At 35.1% G+C, this 22,954-nt stretch overlaps 1 protein-coding gene across 5 annotated transcripts in view; it reads right to left on the reverse strand.

Annotated features, from left to right (window-relative positions):
- The window catches only part of AKT3 (AKT serine/threonine kinase 3), a 395,966-nt gene that overhangs the window by 212,097 nt on the left and 160,915 nt on the right, over positions 1-22,954 (reverse strand). For all 5 annotated transcript variants that reach the window (XR_007478810.1, XR_007478809.1, XR_007478811.1 and 2 more), the window contains one exon: positions 7,829-7,940. Coding sequence is in view for 2 of the 5 variants with exons in the window: in XM_049713583.1 (XP_049569540.1) it covers positions 7,829-7,940 (112 nt within the window). In the remaining 3 variants the exon portion in view is untranslated. The remainder of the gene's footprint in view (positions 1-7,828; positions 7,941-22,954) is intronic.

Consider the following 22,954-nt stretch of genomic DNA (forward strand, 5'->3'; position numbering starts at 1 on the left):
GCTAGACTTCAATCCTTAAAAGGTAAGTCTAAATCCAGTTTACATTTTATTCTAGGGTATAGTCCTTTAGAAAGCCAACCTAAAATATAGTCATTTACCATGTCTCCTTTTGGTAGGCCCCAGATTCCAAAATTTGATTCACAGATCTGACAGTTACTCCAAATCTTAACATCTCAGACATGTCTTCTAGAATTGGCAGATACCCCTAGAGAAAGAGTGGGCTCACTTTTCTGGGTTTCTTTCTTCCAGAGTGTTTTGACCCATAATTCTTCACAGCCTTATTGGCTCTTGGATGTCACCTCCCCCCAACCCTTTTTGTGAAAATTCTGTCCAGCTTTTCTAGTAAGTTCTTAGCTGGACTACTAACCAAAATTACCTAATTCACCATAAGTGAACAACACAGATGTGTGTGTGTGTGTGTGTGTGTGTGTGTGTGTGTGTATAAAAGAATATTGGGCCCAAGTATTTCACTAACTGAAAGAAGGTATCCAATTTTCTAATTCTTATGTAATGTTGGAAAATGCAGTCAATTTAGAAAACAGAACAGAGACCCCTATGAAAACGTATTCATCTTAAAGTATATATCACTTATACAAAAACTAAATAATTTTCATAAGCTAATCATTTATGTGAAACAAGTATTTAATTAAAATATCTAATATATGAGTGCTGCTAAAGCTCAAATAAGGCGTGGAGTAGGGAGAACTTACAGTGATAGGGGAAGCCTATTGGTATTGTGAATAAGTATCACAAGATGTTACAGGTAAAATATAACAAGCATGTATTGAGTACAGTGGTGTCTAAGAAAAACAATGGAAAGTTTGGGATGGGGATCAAAAGAAAAAGGTGATTTATAAATGGAAATGTACAATGAGTTGGTACAGGAAGAGAATGTGAGGAACAGACAGACAAAGGAAGGTATTCCTATCATAGGGGCAAAAAAAGCCAGAAAGAGCTCCAGGTGATGTGAGAACCCACTATTAGTATTTGGTAAACTACAGGTAAATAAATATAGCTATAACACAAGGGGCATGTATGTGTGAACATGCAATTGGGGGTGTGAGTGTAGTGGGGCATGGTGGTGACAAAGTGATTAGTTATAAGAAAAGAAAATGACTTGTTTCATAATGTCAATGTTCCTGTATGACATAATAAAGTATATTTAAAAAATCATATTTAACAGTGAATATTTTGAAGTGCATTTATTAAAATTGGAGAAAAAAGTATTCTGCTGTCATGAAAATTATTAAATATTGCTTAGAAACACAGAGAAATAATAGACAATATGATCAGAAAGGAAGAGACAAAACTGGTGTTACCTGAAGATGCTATGTCAACAAAAGAATAAATGTTTTGAGTTACATAATAAACAGAAACCAACAGCTTTCGTTCTAGACACAAGAAATAAGAAAAAATAATGACAAACATCCTAATCACAAAAGCAATAAAAATATGAAATAGCTACAAATTAGCTCACTGTTTCAAACAGAGAGAAAACTCTACCAAAGTATTTAAGTAAATATAAACAGCATGTACTCTAGTGTAATGCTAAATATTATAAATGTATCAATGTTTTCCAAATTAATTTATAAGTTTAAGGCAGTTCATTTAAAATACTAATAAAGGGCTTCCCTGGTGGCGCAGTGGTTGAGAGTCCACCTATCGATGCAGGGGACACGGGTTCGAGCCCCAGTCTGGGAAGATCCCACATGCCGCGGAGCGGCTAGGACCGTGGGCCATGGCCACTGAGCCTGCGCGTCCAGAGCCTGTGCTCCACAACGGGAGAGGCCACAACAGTGAGAGGCCAGCGTACTGCCAAAATAAAATAAAATAAAATACTAATAAAGATTTTCTTTAGACCTTAAAAAAATAACCTGAAGAATGCACTGGAGACATCAGAAAAATGGCAGAATAGGAAGCCCTAGATCCTCCTTCCCCCCAAAGAGACACTGACTCAATAACAATACATAGATTAATTTCCTTTGTGAGAAATCCAAAAATCAGTTAAGAGGCTCCTGTATCCCAAGTAAGCAGCCTCTCCCTCAGGGGATAAAGAGAAGAGTTCAGTGTGCATCCAATAGTCTGGTTTTTCGGGAACTGCCCATGGGACTGGGTTCTGTCTCATCTGACTTGGAGCACTGATGGGACCTGGCATAATCTAGAAGCCTAGGTAGTGCTGAGAACAAAACAGAGCTAGGGGACTTGCAGTGGCTCCAGAGAATCTGCAGTACTAGAGACAAGCACTAGAAGGAGTAAGAGATTATGAGCTCCTGAAAAAAGAAACCCGCAAGTCTTTCTAACTGGAGATTTACATGCACCAATCCAGAGAAGTCACATCCACAGACAATGCTGAAGAGTTCACTAGAATCTGTAGCTGGAATCTGTAGAATCTTTCCTTGCACAAAGCCAATTTCTAAAGATGGGAGAGGTGGCTGTTTTTACAAGTGTGCAGATCCCAACACAAACTTACAAGACAAATGAAGAAACAGGGAAACATGACCCAATTAAGAGAATTAAATAATTCTCTAGAAACAGACCCTACAGACAAAGAGGTATATCAATGATCTCACAAAGAATTCAAAATAACTGTAAGAGAGATGCTCAATGACCTCAGTACAATGATACTTGAACAATATGAGAATATCACCAGAGAGAGAATATATATTTTTAAATTGAAGGTTAAGAATACAATAACTGAATTGAAAAATTAAACAGACAGGTTCAACAGCAGTCATGATCAAGTAGAAGAAAGAATCAGCAAACTCAAAAACATGTCATTTGAAACTATCCAGGTAAAGAAGCAACAAGAAAAAAGAATGAAAAGGAGTGAAGAAAGCCTAAGGGACATATGAGGTACCATCAAATGGACCATTAAATGCATTACGGGAGTCCCAGAAGGAGAAGAAAGGGAAAAGGGGGCAGAAAGCTTATTTGGAAAAATAATAGCTGAAAACTTCCCAAATACGTGAAAGGAAGGGGACATGCAGATTCAACTAGGATGAACCAAAAAAAAAGTCTACACTAAGACACATTATAATGAAATTGTCAAAAGTCAAACACAAAGAGAGACTCTTTAAAGAAGCAAGAGAAAAGCTACTCATCACCTACAAGGGAGTCTCCATAAGACTATCAGTGGATTTCTCAGCAGAAACATTGCAGGTCTGAAGACAGTGAAATGATATATTTAAAGTGTTTAAAGGCAAAAACTGCCAACCAAGAATAAATAATTGTCAAAACTTTCTCCTTCAAAAATAAAGGAGAAATAAAGACTTTCCCAGGTAAACAAAAGCTGAGGGTGTTCATCACTACTAGACCTGCCTTACAAGAAATGCTGAAGGGAGTCCTTCAAATTGAAACAAAAGGACACTAGACAGAAACACAAAAAGATATTTAAAATACATAACATCGGAATACTGTAACAATGGTATGTAAGTCACTTAATTCTCGTACAGAAGTTAAAAGACAAAAGTATTTAAAAAACTGAGCTTCCCTGGTGGTGCAGTGGTTGAGAGTCCGCCTGCCGATGCAGGGGACACGGGTTCGTGACATACCGCGGAGCGGCTGGGCCCATGAGCCATGGCCGCTGAGCCTGCGCGTCCGGAGCCTGTGCTCCGCAACGGGAGAGATCATAGCAGTGAGAGGCCCGTATACCGCAAAAAAAGAAAAACAAAATAGTATTTAAAAAACTATAAATATAGAAACATGTTAATGGATACTCAATATAAAAAGATGTGATTATGACACCAAGAACATAAAGTATGAGGATTTAAGTAAAAGAGTAGAGGTCTGTATGCAACTGAAGTTAAGTTATTAACATTTTAAAATAGATTGTTATAACTTTAAGATATTTTATATCAGCTCTAGGGTAACTACAAAGAAAATACCTATAAGAAATACACAAGAGAAAATGAGAAAGAAATCAAAGCATGTTAATACAAAAACATCAATGAAACACAAAGGAAGATGACAGGAGAGGAAAAGAGGCACCAAAAAAAAAAAAAAAAAAAAAAACGAAACAAGTCAAACAGAAAACAATTAAAAAAATGGCAAATCCCCATCAGTAATTACCTTAAAAAGGTAAATGGATTTAACTCAATAAAAAGATACAGAGTGGCTGAATGAATAAACAAAGATCCCATGATATGCTAAAGATACTCAATTTAGATATTAGGACATACATAGGTTAAAGTACAAGAACGGAAGAAGATATTAAATAATGATAAACAAAATAGAGCAGGGTAACCATACTTTCACCAGACAAAATAGACTTTATATCAAAAACTGTCACAAGAGACAAAGAGTGACATTATATAACGATAAGATGGTCAATTCACCAGGGAGATATAACAATTATAAATATGTGTGAACTCAACAAGACAGCAATATATGAAACAAACACTAACAAAACTGGAGAAGTGACAGCATTACAATAATAGGAGATTTCAAAACCCTTCTTTTAATAACAGATAGAATATCCAGACATAAGATCAATGTGGAAACAGAACTTGAACAATGCTATATAGATCAAAGTGCTCTAACAGACATATACAGAACATTCCACCCAACAGCAGCAAAATAAACATTCTTCTTAAGTGCACACTCTCCAAGATAGATAACATGTTTGGTCATAAAAAAGTCTTAACAAAGTTAAGAAGACTGAAATCATACCAAGTATCTTTTTTGACCACAGTGAGATAGAACTAGAAATCAATACCAGAAAGAAAAGTGGAAAATCTGCAAATATGTGCATATTACATACTACTGAACAACCAATGAATTCAAGAAGAAATCAAGAGAAATAAAAAAATCTTGAGACAAATGAAAACAAAAATACCATATACCAAAACTTACGGGTTGCAGCAAAAGTGGTACTAAGATGGAAGTTTTTTGGCTATAAATGTCTACATTAAAAAAGAGCAAAGACCTCAAATAAGCAACCTAACTTTATACATACACACTAAGCCTACAGTTAGCAGAAGGAAGAAAATAATAAACATTAGACCAGAAACACACAAAAGAGAGAATAGAACTATTCAATGAAAGTAACAGTTGGGTTGCTGAAAAGATCAACAAAATTGACAAAGCTTTAGCTAAACTAAGAAAAAAAGGAGAGAAGACTCAAATAAAACCAGAAGTGGAAGAAGAGACATTAAAACTGATACTACAGAAATAAAAAGGATTATAAGAGATTACTATAAACAAATAACCTGCTTTTTAAAATGGCCAAAAGACTTGAATAGTTATTTCTTCAAAGAAGATATACAAATGATCACAGTTATATGAAAAGATGCTCAACATCATTAATCAACATGGGAATGCAAGTCAAAACCACATGAGACATCATGTCACACCTGTTAGAATGGCCTCTATAAGACTGTGAGAATGTGGAGAAATTGGAACCCTTGTGCACTGCTGATGGGAATATAAAATGGCGCAGCCACTATGGAAAATACTATGGAAGCTCCTCAAAAGATTAATTAACACAGGAGTTTGGGATTAACAGGTACAAACTACTATATGTAAAATACATAACCAACAAGGACATACTGTATAGCACAGGGAACTACACTCAATATTTTATAATAACCTATAAGGGAAATGAATCTAAAAAAAAAATAGATTTATATGTATAACTGAATCACTTTGCTGTATACCTGAAACTAACACAGCACTGTAAATCAATTATACTTCAATTAAAAATTTTTTTTAATTAAAAAATTTAAAAATAAAACTATCTTAAGATCCAGCAATCCACTTCCAGGTATTTATCCCAAAGAATTGAAATCAGGATCTCGAAGAGATATTTGTACTCCCCCATTCACTGCAGTATTATTCAAAATAGCTAAGTGATGGAAACAACCTAAATGTTCATTGATGGTTGAATGGATAAAGAAAATATGGTATAAACATATAATGGAACATTATAATCTTAAAAAAAAGAAGGAAATCCTGTCATATGCTACAACATGGACGTTATGCTAAGTGAAATGAAACAATCACAGAAAGACAAATATTGTATGCTTCCACTTATATGAGCTATCTATAAGGTGAGGTAGTCAAACTCATAGAAGCAGAAAGTAGAATGGTGGTTGACAGGGGTGGGAAGGGAAATGGGGAGTTGCTATTCAGTGGTATGGAGGTTCAGCCATGCAAGATGAAAAAGATATAGAGATCTGCTCTACAGTAATGTGCATATAGTTCATAATACTATACCATAACTTAAAAATTTGTTATGTAGATTTCATGTTATGTTTTTTAATCAAAACTTTTAAAGAATGTACTAAAAAAGCTGAGACTATTTTGAAAAACTAGTAATAATTATTAAGATATGGCTTAAGTCTAGCTTTGCCAACATAAATGAAAAAAGTAATGTTTCAATGGGATGTTATAAACCCACTAAGAATAATATTTTCAAAGACTATATACTGACATGGGAAAAGTTCTGTTCATTCAGCCAGTTAACAAATACTATGTCAGACCTTGGACTGTGTGCTAAATATAAAATAATGAGCAAGGAAGATATGATACTTGCTAGTCAAGAATCTTACAGTCAAATGAGAAAGGCAAACAAAGATTACAGTGGAGATATACTTGATACAAAGGATACAAGGAGATAACTAAGTATATAGCAAGGGAGTCCTACCTCTTCTATAAGAGTCAGAGAATGTTTTGTAGGAAATGTGACATTTTAAGCTCTGATCTGAAAGATACATGGTAACTAGCCCAACAATGGTTATGGGTGGAGACATAAGCAAACTGAGGACCCAGCACATAGAAATGGCCAGGGAAGACAAGGGTGTGTGGGGAGGGAGGACATACCAAATTTTATGTATACCAAAGACCTAAATACATCTGCACAGAGTAAGACTGGAAGAATATAAAAGAAAATATTATCAGTCCCTAACTCTGGTTGTAGAATTAGAATTCTGAGTAAATTTTCATTTTTTTCTATTTTTCTTCTTTTCTATATTTCCTGAAGTAATTAATCATACATTACTGTTTACTATTTATTGATGAAAAGAGTATTATTAAAATAATACTTTACTATTTACTACATTTGGGGAAGAGGTTGTTTTTGTTTTAAATCTTAGACAAGTCTCTTAGGACCTAATTTATTCATTTGGAAAATAAGGCTAATAACATATAACTTCACAAAGTTTCTGATTTGGATCATATATGATAACGTGTAGAAAAGTGATTTTGTGGTTGTTGGACCTAACTCAGTATCAGAGCCACCAGATAAAAGGTATTAAGACAGAATTGGAGGACAGTAGATCAGGAGGATGAAATGTGGGCCTGATGAAGTTGGTGTGCTAGTTACTAACATTTTGCCACCCCGCCTCTTTAGCAGTGATGATAGTCAATGCCAATCAAGCCCGATTTTTTTTTTTCCTCACTGAGCTTAGACCCAATCTCAGAATCCTTCTCAGCATAACTGAGACAAGTGACTCCAGGAAGTCACTTGCATAATGGCACACTACTTGAAACCTTTTGCCATCACCAGCCTTAGAATTCCAAATATGAACACAATCAATTACATAATTTTTAAAAGGTAGCTTGGTGATTAAAATGTCCTCTTTAATTTACATTTTAACTTTTAAATGCTCTATTTTCTGTTAAAAAGTACATCTTATAGCACTTCTAGAGGTTTTGATTTAGTATTTTTGTAAGGCTGTCATTTATCTGTTATACCAGAAACAGAATAATTAGGGGACTATAGCATTTTACAAGTATATTTACAGATATTTACAAATGGTCAAGTCAGATACATATACACCTTTTGACTGATTGTCACTTTTTCACAAAATGGAAAAAATGAGTTTCTTACCTTTCCTCTGGAGTGTCTACATGAAATGTTCTCTCTATAACAGTGGTCCACTGGAGACATCTGATAATAAATGTGTTTGGCTTTGGTCGTTCTGTTTTCATTAACTGGCATTCTAGAAATAAAATAAAATGTCTCTTTGAATATACTTATACTTAAACCAAGAAGTAAACAGTTGAGAAGTACAGAGTTCTATTCTAAACAAACCACTGCAACCTTACCGATTTCTATGGATCTCCACTCAAGGCTGTTTGTTCATAACCTAATTTCAGTATTCCTTTCCAATCCATCACCCATTCTGGTCACATGCTCTATTAACCAGCCAAATTGGACTATTAAACTTTCCTTAAATACATCTTGCTCTTTCCTCTATCTATACCTTTGATCCAGCTAATACTACTATTTGGAATGTTTTCCATTTATTTTACCCCTAACCATATGTAATCCCCAACAGCCAAAAGAATACCTGTCCTTCAAGTCCAGATCAAATTCTACTCCTTCCATGAAGCTTTTTATAACAACCTGGTCCTAGACTGACAATTCCCCAAGCTATATTCTCATAACATTCTCACTACATTCTCCACTCTACATTCTCATTATTTATTATTGTACCCCTCATTTTTCACTTAGCATAGAGTATCTTATATTACTATTTATCATTTTTAAGAAGGTATCCTTCTCCCTACCTAGATTATAAGCCTTTGACAGTATGCACCCCCTAAAACTCTTAGTAATCTATAGTACCTAGAGCCAGTCAGTCAGAAGTGATAAATTCTGTCAGCAATTATCTATATCTAGGAAGACTTCAAAGAAAAGGAACATAGCATAGTGGCTAAAAGTATGGATTTCAACACTACTGTGCCTGGATTCAACTTTTTTTCCTACCATTAACGATGCAAGCTTAGACAAGTCAATTAATTTCTCTGGTCTTCAAGTATTAAATGGGAAGCAGTAAGAGTACCTACATCAGAAAATTGATGTAGGGATTAATAATACATAATTGTAGTACTTAGCATGGTGTGTGACACAGAGTAAGTTTTCAATAAATGTTAGCTGCTATTATTAGGTGTACACCTGAGCTACACTCCAAAGGATATCTGGTATTGGACAACAAGAGAAAATAGGATAGGGCTGTCTGCTGACACTGCAACAGACAGTGTTGTTGAGGAAATGCACTGCACTCTCTCTCTTTAGGGGCTTTTGTCTAGTTGTGCCTTCTGCCAGGTATTCTTCCCCTCACACAACCCCACAGTTAACTCCTCACCTCCTTCAAGTCTTAAATCAATTCTAATCTTCACATTGAAGCCTACCTCAACCATGCCACTCAGTAATGAAATCTGCATCCTTTACCCAGGACACCCCAACTCCTCTTACCTGCTTTACTGTTTATTTCCCATAGCATGTTTTCATCTTTGTGCATATGAGATGACTAACTTAATATCTTTTTTATTTACTGTTTCTTCAACTAGAATATAAGCTCTACTAATATATTGTTAGCACTGAGAACTAACATATAGCACTCAATAAGCATTTTCCAAGTGAGTGAATTCTGACAGTAATAATCCAACAAGTAGGTAATTTTGATGATACAGGAAAGAGGAGAAAATTTCTGGAGCAACTTTCTTATATAGTCAAAAAGGGATAGGATTCACTAAACAAGTAGAGGGCTGGCTATAATCAGGAGTATAGAGAATTTAGTGATGCAACAGGAGAGAAGATAGGGTAAAGGAGCCCAGAGCTGGTAGAAATTATTTGCTCATTGCTTCTACTTTTCCAAGGAATTAGCATGTAAAGCCATCCTTAAGAATAAGTTTGGAAGAGGATGCACTTGGGCTCTGAGAAAAGAGAAGATATATAATAGCCTTCTAGGAGCAAACAGACTAGGGAAATATCCATGACTGCTAAACAACATTAAGGGTCCAACTGAATTTAATGATTAAGAATTTAAAGTACCACCAGGGATAATGGTTGTATATTTTTCCCCAGATAACTTCAGTTACATGGGTGCAGATGGGGAATACAAAGGATTGCATTTAAGCAAAGCTATATTTTAACTAAGTAAGTTTGAAAATGCAAGAAAGTGAAACAGAATTCAGGATGCAAGACAAGGGAGTGGTTTAGATAATCAACTAAGGAACTAAAAATGGGTAAGGAGGGAAGTGAGAACTTGGTGGTATGTAAAATAATGAAAAGGTAATAGAATCGACAGATCATAAAATCCATCGTTTCACAGTTAAATACTTAACGTTACACACTTTCTGAAACATGAATGCTAAAAAAATCAAATATAGTATGCCAATTTATATTTTTTGTTTGAAATACAAAAGTTTTAAAATACCAAAGATATTATACTAATTTACACCAATAAAGAACCACATAATTTCCCCCAACTTACTCTGCCTGTAAGGTACAGACTCAATCTGATTCTCTTTGAAGCCCATTGTTCCTTCCTGTTTCCTTCTTTATAAAATTCCTATCAAGCTTCCAGCCAATGGTTCACTATACTGTCTTGCAGATGTTTAATCAATGTTAATTTGATGTCCTAGCTAGATGAATTACTTAAAAGTTAGGAATTATGTGTACGACTCTTCCTCAGAGCACCTACAGCAGTGACAGCACATAAGGGTACACAGTAAATACCTGATGATTGAGTAATTGACCCATTGGTGTTTTTTGTTTTTGTTTTATTTTTGGCCTTGCCACGTGCCTTGTGGGAACTTAGTTCCCCAATCAGGGATCATCGAACCCGTAGCCCTTGCAGTGGAAGCACAGAGTCCTAACCACTGGAGCACCATGTAATTCCTGCCAGTTGGCTTTTAATGTAAAGAATGGAGAACAGACACTTAAAAAGAGGGACAGTCCTGACAGAAATACTCGAGAGTGAACCATGGAGTAAAGGGACACAGGAAGAACAGAAAAGGAAAGAAAGAATGCCCACTCTAAGGTTCACCTATTTAAGCTTTACTTAAGTTTTCCATTGTGGTGATGTCAAAATAATTAAGATAATAGACTTTAGAATACCAGATTCAAATCTAGCCTCTATCACACACTATCAGCTATTATTACCCAAGGCAAAGTACATTAAGCCCCAAGATTTTCTCATCTTTAAAAGCACTATGAGGAATTAAAGTAAACTTTAAAAGAAGCATATTTTCAACACTACACCTAAATGAAGTTTAAATGCTATAAAGAACTTCTTAATGCTATAAATGTAAAAGCTATTTAAAAATACTATGTATGAGATTCTAAGTGGTTATTAATTACTGCAATTCATGAAAAGGAAAATAAAAGTGATTACCATTCCCAAGCAAACTACTAAAAAGTAACATTTAGAAAAGAATAAAATATTTGTATTTATGAATATAATTGTTTTGGAAAAATATTAAAATAATAATAAAATAAGTGGTTATTCACACCATGCTTGTTTTGACTAAATATGCTAAGTATTCATGAATCAACAACATATATGAAATGCCAATTATGGGCCAAGCACCAGATTCTGGGCATAGTAAGTAAGAAAAATGAGTAAGAAACTGTACAGGCTTACAGCATATACTAAGCTCTATTTTTAATCATTCTGTGTAATTATAAAGTAATATTCTACTAATGGTATAAAGGTTTTAATCAGGTCCTCCTGAAACCTCTAGCTAAACAAAAATGTTACATGTAATTATGGACATGAAGAATAGAAATAAACCTATATGTTTACAGGCTTCAGTATGAAATACTCTGTAAATCAATCCAACTTCTAAATAATACCCATTAGATTGAAACTATAGAAGAGAGAAGTGGCTAGCAAAAGGGAGTCCACAATATTCAAGTGACAGTCGAGTCAACATCAGAAGAGAATATCTACCACAATGCCTCAGGGGTTACTGCTGTGCATAAACAGATATAATTAAAGAGCTGAATCCAAACTCAAAACAGTTGAAACTTTAAATTACCATATTAAAATAGCTGAGCCAGTAAACAGAAGCACTTTGGGTTCTTTCATGTTAGTCATAACATGGAAACATGAACATATCATACAGTTCTCTCTAAAATGAAGAAAAATATGCCATGAAAGTTTTCAGAACATGGTGCATGTCTGAAAACACTTATTTTGAAGAGAATTCTTAAAAGGGACAGGGTTAATAAATAGGCTGGCTAATACTTCTTTAGAAGAATATTTTCCTTTTTATTATGTAAAGATTCCTAACTCAAGGTAGGACAATTTTTTTTTTAAGTAGAAATTTTGGATAGAGATTCTAAAAAGCTATTAACCAAACGATTATCTATGACTTCTGGAACAATTTAATATGCAGAAATAAAGCAAGCATTCCTAGATAAAATGTCAGGTAGGTAGGTTTTATTATATCATATCCCATGATATTTTTCTTTTTTCAAAAAATTTTTATTTTATATTGGAGTACAGTTGATTAACAATGATGCGTTAGTTACAGGTGTACAGCAAAGTGATTCAGTTATACACATAAGTATATATTCTTTTTCAAATTCTTTTCCCACTTAGATTATTACAGAATATTGAGCTGAGTTCCCTGTATTATACAGTAGGTCTTTGTTGGTTATCTATTTTAAATTTAGTACTGTGTACATGTCAATCCTGAACTCCCAATCTATCCCTACCCCCACCCCATCCATTCCCTCTGGTAACCATAAATTCATTCTCTAAGTCTGTGAGTGTTTCTGTTTTGTAAATAAGTTCATTTGTATCATTTTTTCTAGATTCCACATATCAGTGATCATATGGTAGCTCTATTCTTAGTTTTGAAAGAAACCTCCATACTGTTCTCCATAGTGCTTGTACCAATCTATGTTCCCACCATCAGGGTAGGAGGGCTCCCTTTTCTCCACACCCTCTCCAGCATCTATTGTTTGTAGACTTTTTAATGATGAACATTCTGACTGGTGTGAGGTGGTATCTCATTGTAGTTTTGATTTGCATTTCTCTAATACTTAGTGATGTTGAGAATCTTTTCATGTGCCTCCTGGCCATCTGTATGTCTTCTTGGAGAAATGTCTATTTAGGTCTTTGGCTAGTTTTTTGATTGGGTTGTTTGTTTTTTTGATATTGAGCTGCATTTGCTGTTTGTAAACTTTGGAGATTAATCCTTTGTCAGTCACATCATTTGAAAATATTTTCTCCCATTCTGTGCAAAAGCTTTTGAGTATAATTACGTTCCATTTGTTTGTTTTTCTTCCCATCACTCTGGGCAAAGGGTCGAAAAAGATTTTGCTGTGATTTATGCCAAAGAGTGTTCTGCTTATGTTTTCTTCTAAGAGTTTTATAGTATCAGGTCTTACATTTAGGTCTTTAATCCATTTTGAGTTTATTTTTGTGTATGGTGTTAAAGAAATGTTCTAATTTCATTTTTGTACATGTAGCTGTCCAGTTTTCCCGGTACCATTTATTAAAGAGACTATCTTTTCTCCATTGTATACTCTTGCCTCCTTTGTCATAGATTAACTGACCACAGGCACATGCATTTATTTGTGAGTTTTCTAACCTGTTCCATTGATCTATCTTTCTGTTTTTGTGCAGTAACATACTATTTTGATGACTGTAGCTTTGTAGTATAGTCTGAACTCAGGAAGCCTGATTCCTCCAGCTTCCTTTTTCTTTCTCAAGATTGCTTTGGCAGGCCTTCCCTGGTAGTCCCAGTGGTTAAGACTCCATGCTCCCAATGCAGGGGGCCCCGGTTGAATCCCTAGTCAGGAAACTAGATCCTGCATGCCGCAACTAAAGATCCCGCATGCCGCAATGAAGATCCGGCATGCCGCAAGTAAAAAAGATCCTGCATGCCATAACAAAGATCTCACACATGGCAACAAAGATCCCGCATGCCGTGACTAAGACCTGGCATGGCCAAAAAATATTTAAAAAAATGATTGCTTTGGCTATCCAGGGTCTTTTTGTCTCCATACAAATTTTAACACATTATTGACTGGGGGATTTTGGCAGAAACTAATGCCTGTGGCCGGTGATTTGTTATGTAAGTGAATACTTAAACACCCACATTTGAATAAATATCAACAACTTTTTTGCACTTAATGTATTTATTTGAAACTCTGTACATATCTTACTAAAGTATTCTAGTACTTCGTTCAAGTGTGATACACAGTATAGCAATCACCTCTGTGCAGAGGAACAGAACATCTATTACAAAAGAGCAGAACCTACACTTTCCGGTGGCATTTTTTAGTCCTGTGGGTATTATTTCCTCTAGAACATGTTATTTTCTTTTACCTGATAGTCAACAAGGTGGATCTTTGTGGGTGGCTCTTTTAAAAATGCCACAAGAAGGACCAGGTGCAGTACTACCACTACATTCACCAGAATGGTCAGTTACACATTCTCTAGCTACTGCTAACAAAAATTGCTTGTAAGTCATTTTACTCTGTGCATTAAGGCTACAATTAATTTTAAATGCATTGAATAAACCACAATTACTCAAATAGAAGCCCACTTTCTTATACCATTTTCAAGTTTCCTGGAGGATACTGAAGTTTGCCAAATATTGATCAATCGATCAACTCCTTTCATATATTTATTATACTCTAATATACAAGTGGGCTTAGTTATCTGATGACCAGTCCTCCTGTCTTCCTTTCCTGTAGATGCTATGGAGGTGTCATGAATTCTTGTCACCAGGCGGACTAACCTCTTGTCTTTCCATATAAGAATAACGTCTCCCTTCCACGTGAATGTCATTTCTCCCCTCTGTAGATTTTTAGATTTCTCCTTTAATTGGTTTGGTAGACCAGGATTCTCTCTTATAGTCCCACAAATTCTGGTTTTATTTTTCAACAACATTTCAGATGTGGACACACTGTTGTAATAACTGTCTTGGTAAATATGGTGCCACGAACAAAGATAAGGTTGTAGGACTGATAATATTGTTTCTTGGAATTTCTTTCCTTCACCTGTGTAAATCTCAAGTTTGCATATATATCAGTTTCACATTTGCTATCCATCCTGACCAAAATTCCATATTTTGTACATTTTCCAGGATTATAGGTTTTGAATCTAAATCATCCTCTCCACAAGTGATAGCTCTTGTTTGGGTATACAGATGGAAAATAATCCAGAAGAGGTTTAACTTTTGAAATTCTGTCTGCAGGAAGCAGAGTTTCCAAGCTACCATTAAAGTGAAGAAATATCATTATTTGTTCCAAACTTCTTCTCATCATAATCTTTGGAAAGATAGGTGTTTCAAGTAAGGGATCAATCAACCAATATTCTTTCCAGTGTGACTTTATTTGTCCCATCAAAATTATTAATCCAAGAAACTTCTTCATGTCACTATTGGTTACATCACTCCATTTTAAAGCCTTCTCATACTTCTTATATGATTTTTCATTCTGTTCATGATACAACTTTCTTTGAGAAGCAACCAACTTGAAAAAGTCCTTACCAAAAATTAATTCTGTTATTTCACTAACACTTTGCAGGTTATTACATTCAATACTTACACCTGACACACCTGTAAAGTCTTCTAATTTCATGAAATGTTATCTTCAATCCACTTCTGTAGAAGCAAAGGAGCATTCTCCAGCACAGTGGGTTTCATTTTCACTTTCCGAATCAGAATCAATTGCTAAGGTTTTTTATCTTTTTGTTGGTCTAATGTTCACACTGTCTGAATCAGAACTATATTCTGAAGAACGATCGTCTTCTGAGACAGTAGTATATATGACACTTGGACAATCAGAGAAATTTCGGTGCATGAAATTCACCCACAAATTCTTCTTCACTCAAAATTTCACGATGCTTCATTTTTGAAAATTTTATGGTAATAAACTTGTGTTGATAATATACACAAGGTTAGAACAAAAATCTAACAGAGCAAAATGTAAATACTAATGACAATCGTTAAGTTGTAAAATGAACCCTTGATCAACTTTAGGCTTCTAACAACTTCCCCCAGTGATATTAATTGCATTACTCTCTAAAAACGTATTGATACATCTCCAGTCAATAATGTTCGGGTAACAAAACACGTACTGATATGTCTCCAGTCTATAATGTGTTATGATTTTTTTGTTCTAGTTTGGTAAAAAATGGTAGTTTGATAGGGATTGTATTGAATCTGTTGATTGCCTTGGGTACTATAGTCATTTTGACAATATTTGTTCTTCCAATCCAAGAACATGGTATATCTCTCCATCTATTTGTGTCATCTTTGATTTCTTTCATCAGCATCTTACAGTTTTCAGAGTACAGGTCTTTCGCCTCCTTAGGTAAGTTTATTCCTAGGTATTTTATTCATTTTGATGCATTGGTAAATGGGATTATTTCATTAATTTCTCTTCCTGATCTTTCGATGTTAATGTATAGAAATGCAATAGATTTCTGTGTACAAATTTTGTATCCTGCAACTTTACCAAATTCATTGAAGAGCTCTAGTACTTTTCTGGTGGCATCTTTAGGATTCTCTATGTATAGTATCATGTCATCTGTGAAGAGTGACAGTTTTACTTCTTCTTTTCCAATCTGGATTCCTTTTATTTCTTTTTCTTCTCTGATTGCCCTGCCTAGGACTTCCAAAACTATGTTGAATTGCAGTGGTGAAAGTGGACATCCTTGTCTTGTTCCTGATCTGTGAGGAAATGCTTTCAGTTTTTCACCATTGAGTATGATGTTAGCTGTAGGTTTGTCATATAAGGCCTTTATTATGTTGAGGTATATTCCCTCTAGGCCCACTTTCTATAGAGTTTTTATCATAAATGGGTGTTGAATCTTGTCAAAAGCTTTTTCTGCATCTATTGAGATGATCATATATGGTTCAATTTGTTGCTGTGGTGTATCATACTAACTGATTTGAGGACACTGAAAAATCCTTGCATCCCTTGGATAAATCCCACTTGATCATGGTGTATAATCCTTTTAATGTATTGTCAGATTTGGATTGCTAGTACTTTTGTTGAGGATTTTTGCATCTATGTTCATCAGTGATATTGGGCTGTAATTTTTTTTGTGTGTGTGTGGTCTCTTTGTCTGGTTTTGATATCAGGATGATGAGTTAGAATGAGTTAGGGAGTGTTCCGTCCTCTGCAATTTTTTGGAATAGTTTCAGAAGGATACGTGTTACCTCTTCTCTAAATGTTTGATAGAATTTGCCTGTGAAGGCATTTAGTCCTGGACTTTTGCTTGTTGGGAGTTTTTAAAACAGTTTCAATTTCAGTACTTGCAATTGGTCTGGTCATACTTTGTTTCTTCCTGGTTCAGTTTTAGGAGATTGTACCTTTCTAATAATGTGTCCATTTCTTCTAGGTTATCCATTTCTTTGGCATATAGTTGCTTCTAGTAGTCTCTTAAGATCCTTTGTATTTCTTTGGTGTCCATTGTAACTTCTCCTTTTTCATTTCTAACTTTATTGATTTGAGCCCTCTCCCCTTTTTTCTTGATGAGTCTGGCTAAAGGTCTATTAATTTTGTTCACCTTTTCAAAGACCAGCTTTTAGTTTCACTGACCTATTATTGTCTTTGTCTCTATTTCATTTATTTCTGCTCTGATCTTTATGATTTCTTTCCTTCTACTAGCTTTGGGTTTTGTTTGTTTTTCTTTCTCTAGTTGCTTTAGGTATAAGGCTAGGTTGCTTATGAGAGATTTTTCTTGTTTCCTGAGGTAAGAGTGTATTGCTATAAACTTCCCTCTTAGAACTGCTTTTACTGTGTCCCATAGGTTTCTGATCGTCATGCTTTTGTTTTCATTTGTCTCTAGGTATTTTTTGATTTTCTATTTGATTTCTTCAGTGATCTATTGGTTGTTTCGTAGGATATTGTTTAGCCTCCATGTGTTTACTTATTTTACACTTTTCTTCTTGTAGTTGATCTCTAATCTCATACCACTGTTGTCAGAAGAGATGCTTGATATAATTTCAATTTTCTTGAATTTTCCAAGTCTCGCTTTGTGACCCAGCATGTGAATAATCCTGGAGAATGTTCCATGTGCTCTTGAGAAGAATGTGTAATCTGCTGTTTTTGGATAGAATGCTCTATAAATATCGGTTAAGTCCATCTGGTCTAATGTGTCATTTAAGGCCTGTGTTTCCTTATTGATTTTCTGTCTGGATGATCTGTCCACTGATGAAAGCGGGGTATTAAAGCCCACCACTATTATTGTGTTACTGTCAATTTCTCCTTTTATGGCTGCATTTGCCTTATATATTGAGGTGCTCCTGTGTTGGGTGCATATATATTATCAATTGTTATATCTTCTTCTTGGATTGATCCCTTGATCACTAGGTAGTGTCCTTCTTGTCTCACCTTTAAAGTCTACTTTGTCTGATATGAGTATTGCTACTCCAGCTTTTTTTTGATTTCCATTTGCATGGAATATCTTTTTCCATCCTGTCACTTTCAGTTTGTATGTGTCCCTAGATCTGAAGTGGGTCTCTTGTAGATAGCATATATATGGGTCTTGCTTTTGTATCCATTCGGCCAGTCTATGTCTTTTGGTTGGAGCATTTAATCCATTTACGTTTAAGGTAATTATCAACATGTACGTTCTTAATGCCATTTCGTTAACTGTTTGGGGTTTGTTTTTGTACGTCTTTTTTCTTCCCTTACTCTTTTGTTCTCTTCCCTTGTGAGCTGATGACTAATTTTAGTGTTGTGTTTGGATTCCTTTTTCTTTTTTGTGTGTGTATCTACTGTAGATTTTTGATTTGTGATTATCATGAGGTTTTGATAGAGCATTCTATATATAAACAAGACTGTTTTAAGTTGCTGGTCTTTCAACTTCAAATGCATTTCTAATCGTCTGCATTTGTGCTCTCTTCTCACAATTCCTGGTTTTGGTATCATATTTGTGTGTGGATAATTTCCTACCTTTACTGTGTGTTTGCGTTTACCAAAGAGCTTTTCCATATGGAATTTTTTCGTCTCTAGTTTTGGCCTTTTCTTTTCTGCCTAGAAAAGTTTATTTAGCATTTGTTGCAAAGCTGGTCTGGTGGTGCTGAATTATCTTAGCTTTTGGTTGTCTGTAAAGCTTTTGATTTCTCTGTCGAATCTGAATGACAGCCTTGCTGGGTAGAGTATCCTTGGTTGCAGGTTCTTCCCTTTCATCACTTTAAACATATCATGCCACTCCCTTCTGGCCTGCAGAGTTTCTGCTGAGAAATCAGCTGATAACCTTATGGGAGTTCCCTTGTATGTTATTTGTTGCTCTTCCCTTGTTGCTTTTAATATTTTTTCTTTGTATTTAATTTTTGTCAGTTTGATTACTATGCATCTTGGCGTGTTGCTCCTTGGGTTTGTCCTGCCTGGGACTCTCTACACTTCCTGGACTTGGGTGACTGTTTCCTTTCCCATGTTTGGGAAGTTTTCCACTATTATCTCTTCCAGTATTTTCTCAGGTCCTTTCTCTCTCTCTTCTTCTTCTGGGACCCCTATAATGCAAATGTTCGTGCATCTGACATTGTCCCAGCGGTCTCAGGCTGTCTTCATTTCTTTTCACTCTTTTTTCTTTATTCTTGTCTGCAGCAGTGATTTCCACCATTCTGTCTTCCAGCTCACTTATCCATTCCTCTGCCTCACTTATTCTGCTACTGTTTCCTTCTAGTGTATTTTTTTATTTCAGATATTGTATTGTTCATCTGTTTGTTTGTTCCTTAGTTCGTCTACCTTTCTGTATCTTCTCAAGCCATGCCTCCATTTTTTCTTGAGATCCTGGATCATCTTTACTACCATTATTCTGAATTATTTTACAGGTAGGTGATATTTTTCAATAAAGTTTTTGTTACACCAGTATTTAAATTAAATAGATACACTAGCTACACTCACCTGACCAAGTTAAGCTCTAAGCTGAATTTCAAACATCCTATTTACTTTTAGACCACTCTGAACCACAGATGACCAGTTTCATTCAAAGCTGTAATTACTCTGTAAACCTGAAAGCCAAATAAATAGAGGAAATGCAAGATGCAAAATCAAGAAAATACATACCAAAAAAATTTTTAGACATCACCTGTTCAGATTTTATTTAAAAGATTAGGTTTTATTTCAAATGCTTTAACCCTTTAAGTGCTAACTATATTCTTTTAAAAATAGTTCCACTAACATCCAATGTGAAAAACAAACACATAATAATAGATTCTATTTATAATTAAATCACAAAATTAAACAATGCTCTTTAAGTTATAATGACCATAAAGAGAGTTTATTTTTAAGGCCCCAGATATAATACTATTACAGATATTCTTTAAAAGAGGGAAAAAACATTTCTTTCTTTTATTTAAAGGTTTTATTATCCAGGGAGCAAAAAAGCATAGCACCCAATTAAGACTCAACACATCAACCTTAAAGAGATTTATTAATTCCACTGAGGGGATAATAGCTTAGGTGTGGCAGATACCCTGGTAGAGAGCAAGATCAGTAGAGGATATGTGTACTGCAATCACTATGTACCAGGGCACTGCACTGATTAGAGGTTTCTAAATGTTAATTTCATGTGCAGGCCAAACCTAAGAGCTGTTATGTTATTATCCTCCACATTATAAATGAGAGAATTGAGACTGAAAGTAGCTAAATAACTTGCTCACAAACACATAGCTTGTAAGCAACTGTATAAGGATTTACCTGAGGTCTGTCTGAATCCACATTCCATGCTCATCTGGAAAGAATACACTGCTAGGAAAACTGCCTTTAAAAAAAATCTGCAGATGAAAAGCCCTATCTGTTCCCTCCTCTGTGCCTTCCCCATACCTTCCTGTGCCTGACTGTTCTCCCTTCTGTGACATCCTTTCTTCTGCAAAGAAATCCAGGCTTTCATCTGATAACAATGTTTGAAGAGGGAGGTGGGCCCCAATGTATTTGCTCCTGGCTCTGAACACACCATAGGGATGGTTAGCGATGAGGATTACCCTTCGTAGGACACTGTTGCTGCCACTTTTTGTTTCTCCAAGTAGGCATGTAAGGGAAAGGTGGATTCAAATGAGGAACAGAAGAGAAAGAACGCAGCAAGGAGGGCAGCAGAGCATCCGGATGTTTTCACTGCTGGATCTCACAAACTGCAATACCAGTAAAGCTAGCGGTAATAAAAACTTTCAATTACTAATGATAGAAAAGTGACTCCCAAACTTGCATTGGTCCAGCTGCATGTTTCTAGTGTTTGGGTCTGAATCATTTACCTATTACCCAGGGTCAACATATCCTTCTCCATATAAGGAAATAGAAGAAAAAAAAAAAGTTATTTTATAAAATACAAAATTCTATACAAGAGGGGAGTAAGACTGGGTCACTAACATTATTTCCACTCTAGGAGATGTTTTCACTTTATGATACATATTTCAAATTCTGACATTTTAATTATCATAAATCTTACTTCTTTGGTTTTAACATGGATACTACTTGTGGATTTAAACTGTATTTGAAATCACAACATGTTAACGTGAACTTCTCCTAATATGTTTTTCTTTAATGAATATGGTAACCACAGATACCACCATTTACCAAAAGTACATTTAGAGCCAACACTTTCCCCATCAACATATCTCCATCTTGTTGGTCCACCATATCCTGCTTCTAATTAATCAAACAAATACTTCAAGAGTCTTCTAGAACAACTGTTCTCTGCATACCCTCCACATACTTGAAATTTCAGGTAAAAATACACTGTGGTCACTGTGGAACAATGTTTAAGATAATGAAAATGACATGAGGCATTTCCTAACAGAGTTGTAAGAGTCATGTAAACATCTAATATACCATTAGGCAAGCTATTTTTTGGTTCTTCTTTTTGTTTGTTTGTTTTGCAATACAATAGACATTAGAGTACAGTAAGCTATTTTCTCTACTTACCTGTATGTCTGAAAATTTTTACGATAAGAAGTCAAAAACAGAAACTCCTTCCAAAATACTACTAGATTCTTTCCTCAAAGTATGTACCAAAAATGTCCAAGGAAATTATTTTTTAAAAATAAAGTGTATATTTGAATACCTATAATAAAGACCCTTCTAGTGAATTAAACTCATTGAACACAAGTTAAACTTCAGAATATTTCATTGGGCATTGAAGTTTAAAGGTATCACTACTAGAATAATCAATTTATTTTGTATCAACTTTAATTTACAACTTAAATACCTCAAGCTTCCATGTATCAATGTGACAATTTCTACTCATCTTCATAGTTGCTTATCAATGCATACCAGGGTAAACAAATAATAAATATACACATAGAGCAAGATGCACATGTATTGAATGCTGCTTTCCTTCCCTTTAAAAGACATTATTTACAAGAGTGGTCTTTGTTACATATTCCTTAACCATTTAGCTAAGTTGTGGTTTCTACCGGTCTCCTGAAATCTTCTCATCAAATACATTTTCCTTTTTCTCATTTTCACTTCTTTGCTGCCTCTGATGCTCCTGGCTCCCTACCTGTGAGTCACTCTCCCAGGCCCCCATGACACAGACTTGCCTGATTTTACCTGCAACTCTCTGACCATTCATTAATCTTCTTTCTTAAGGATTCTTCCTTAGAACTGAGCTGCTCCCTTATGCTGAGAACTTTGTGTTATGCTTTTCTTTAATGATAATTTTATCCTTAGTAAATTTAGATATTCATTAAACAAATATTTACTGTGTGCTCATAGCATGCCTGACAACAAGCCAGGCACTGGAAATACAGCAGTGAAGAAAACAAAGTCCTTATTTTTCATAAAGCTTATATTTTACTGAGGAGATAAGTGGTCAAGCAATAAACAATTAAAACAATTTATAACATAATAGATGATAATAAGTACTATGAAGAAAAATTATGCAGGGCAACAAGTTAAAATGACAGGGAAGGTGGTACTATTTTAGAAAGACTATTTAGAAAGGGTATTCCTTAATGAAATGGGCAACCAATGCAGACATCTGTGGAAAGAGTGATCTGGGTTGAAGGAACAGTAAGAGCAAAGACCCACAGTTGGAGAGAGCCCACAGACATGTCTGAGAAATGGCAAGTCCAGTGTGACTGGAGTAAAGTAAGTTGTGGGTGTGGTAGGAGATGAGATCAAAAAGACCTTCAATGACCTGGTAAGGACTTTGGATGTCATTCTGCAGAGTCTCTCTCATGGCTCTGCCACAATTATCACCTGACGTTTGATGACTCTTAAACCTGCCCCTCTAGTGCCAGCCTTTCC

The sequence above is a fragment of the Orcinus orca genome, chromosome 1 (genome assembly GCF_937001465.1).
Source record: "Orcinus orca chromosome 1, mOrcOrc1.1, whole genome shotgun sequence".
Classification (NCBI taxonomy): Eukaryota; Metazoa; Chordata; class Mammalia; order Artiodactyla; family Delphinidae; genus Orcinus; species Orcinus orca.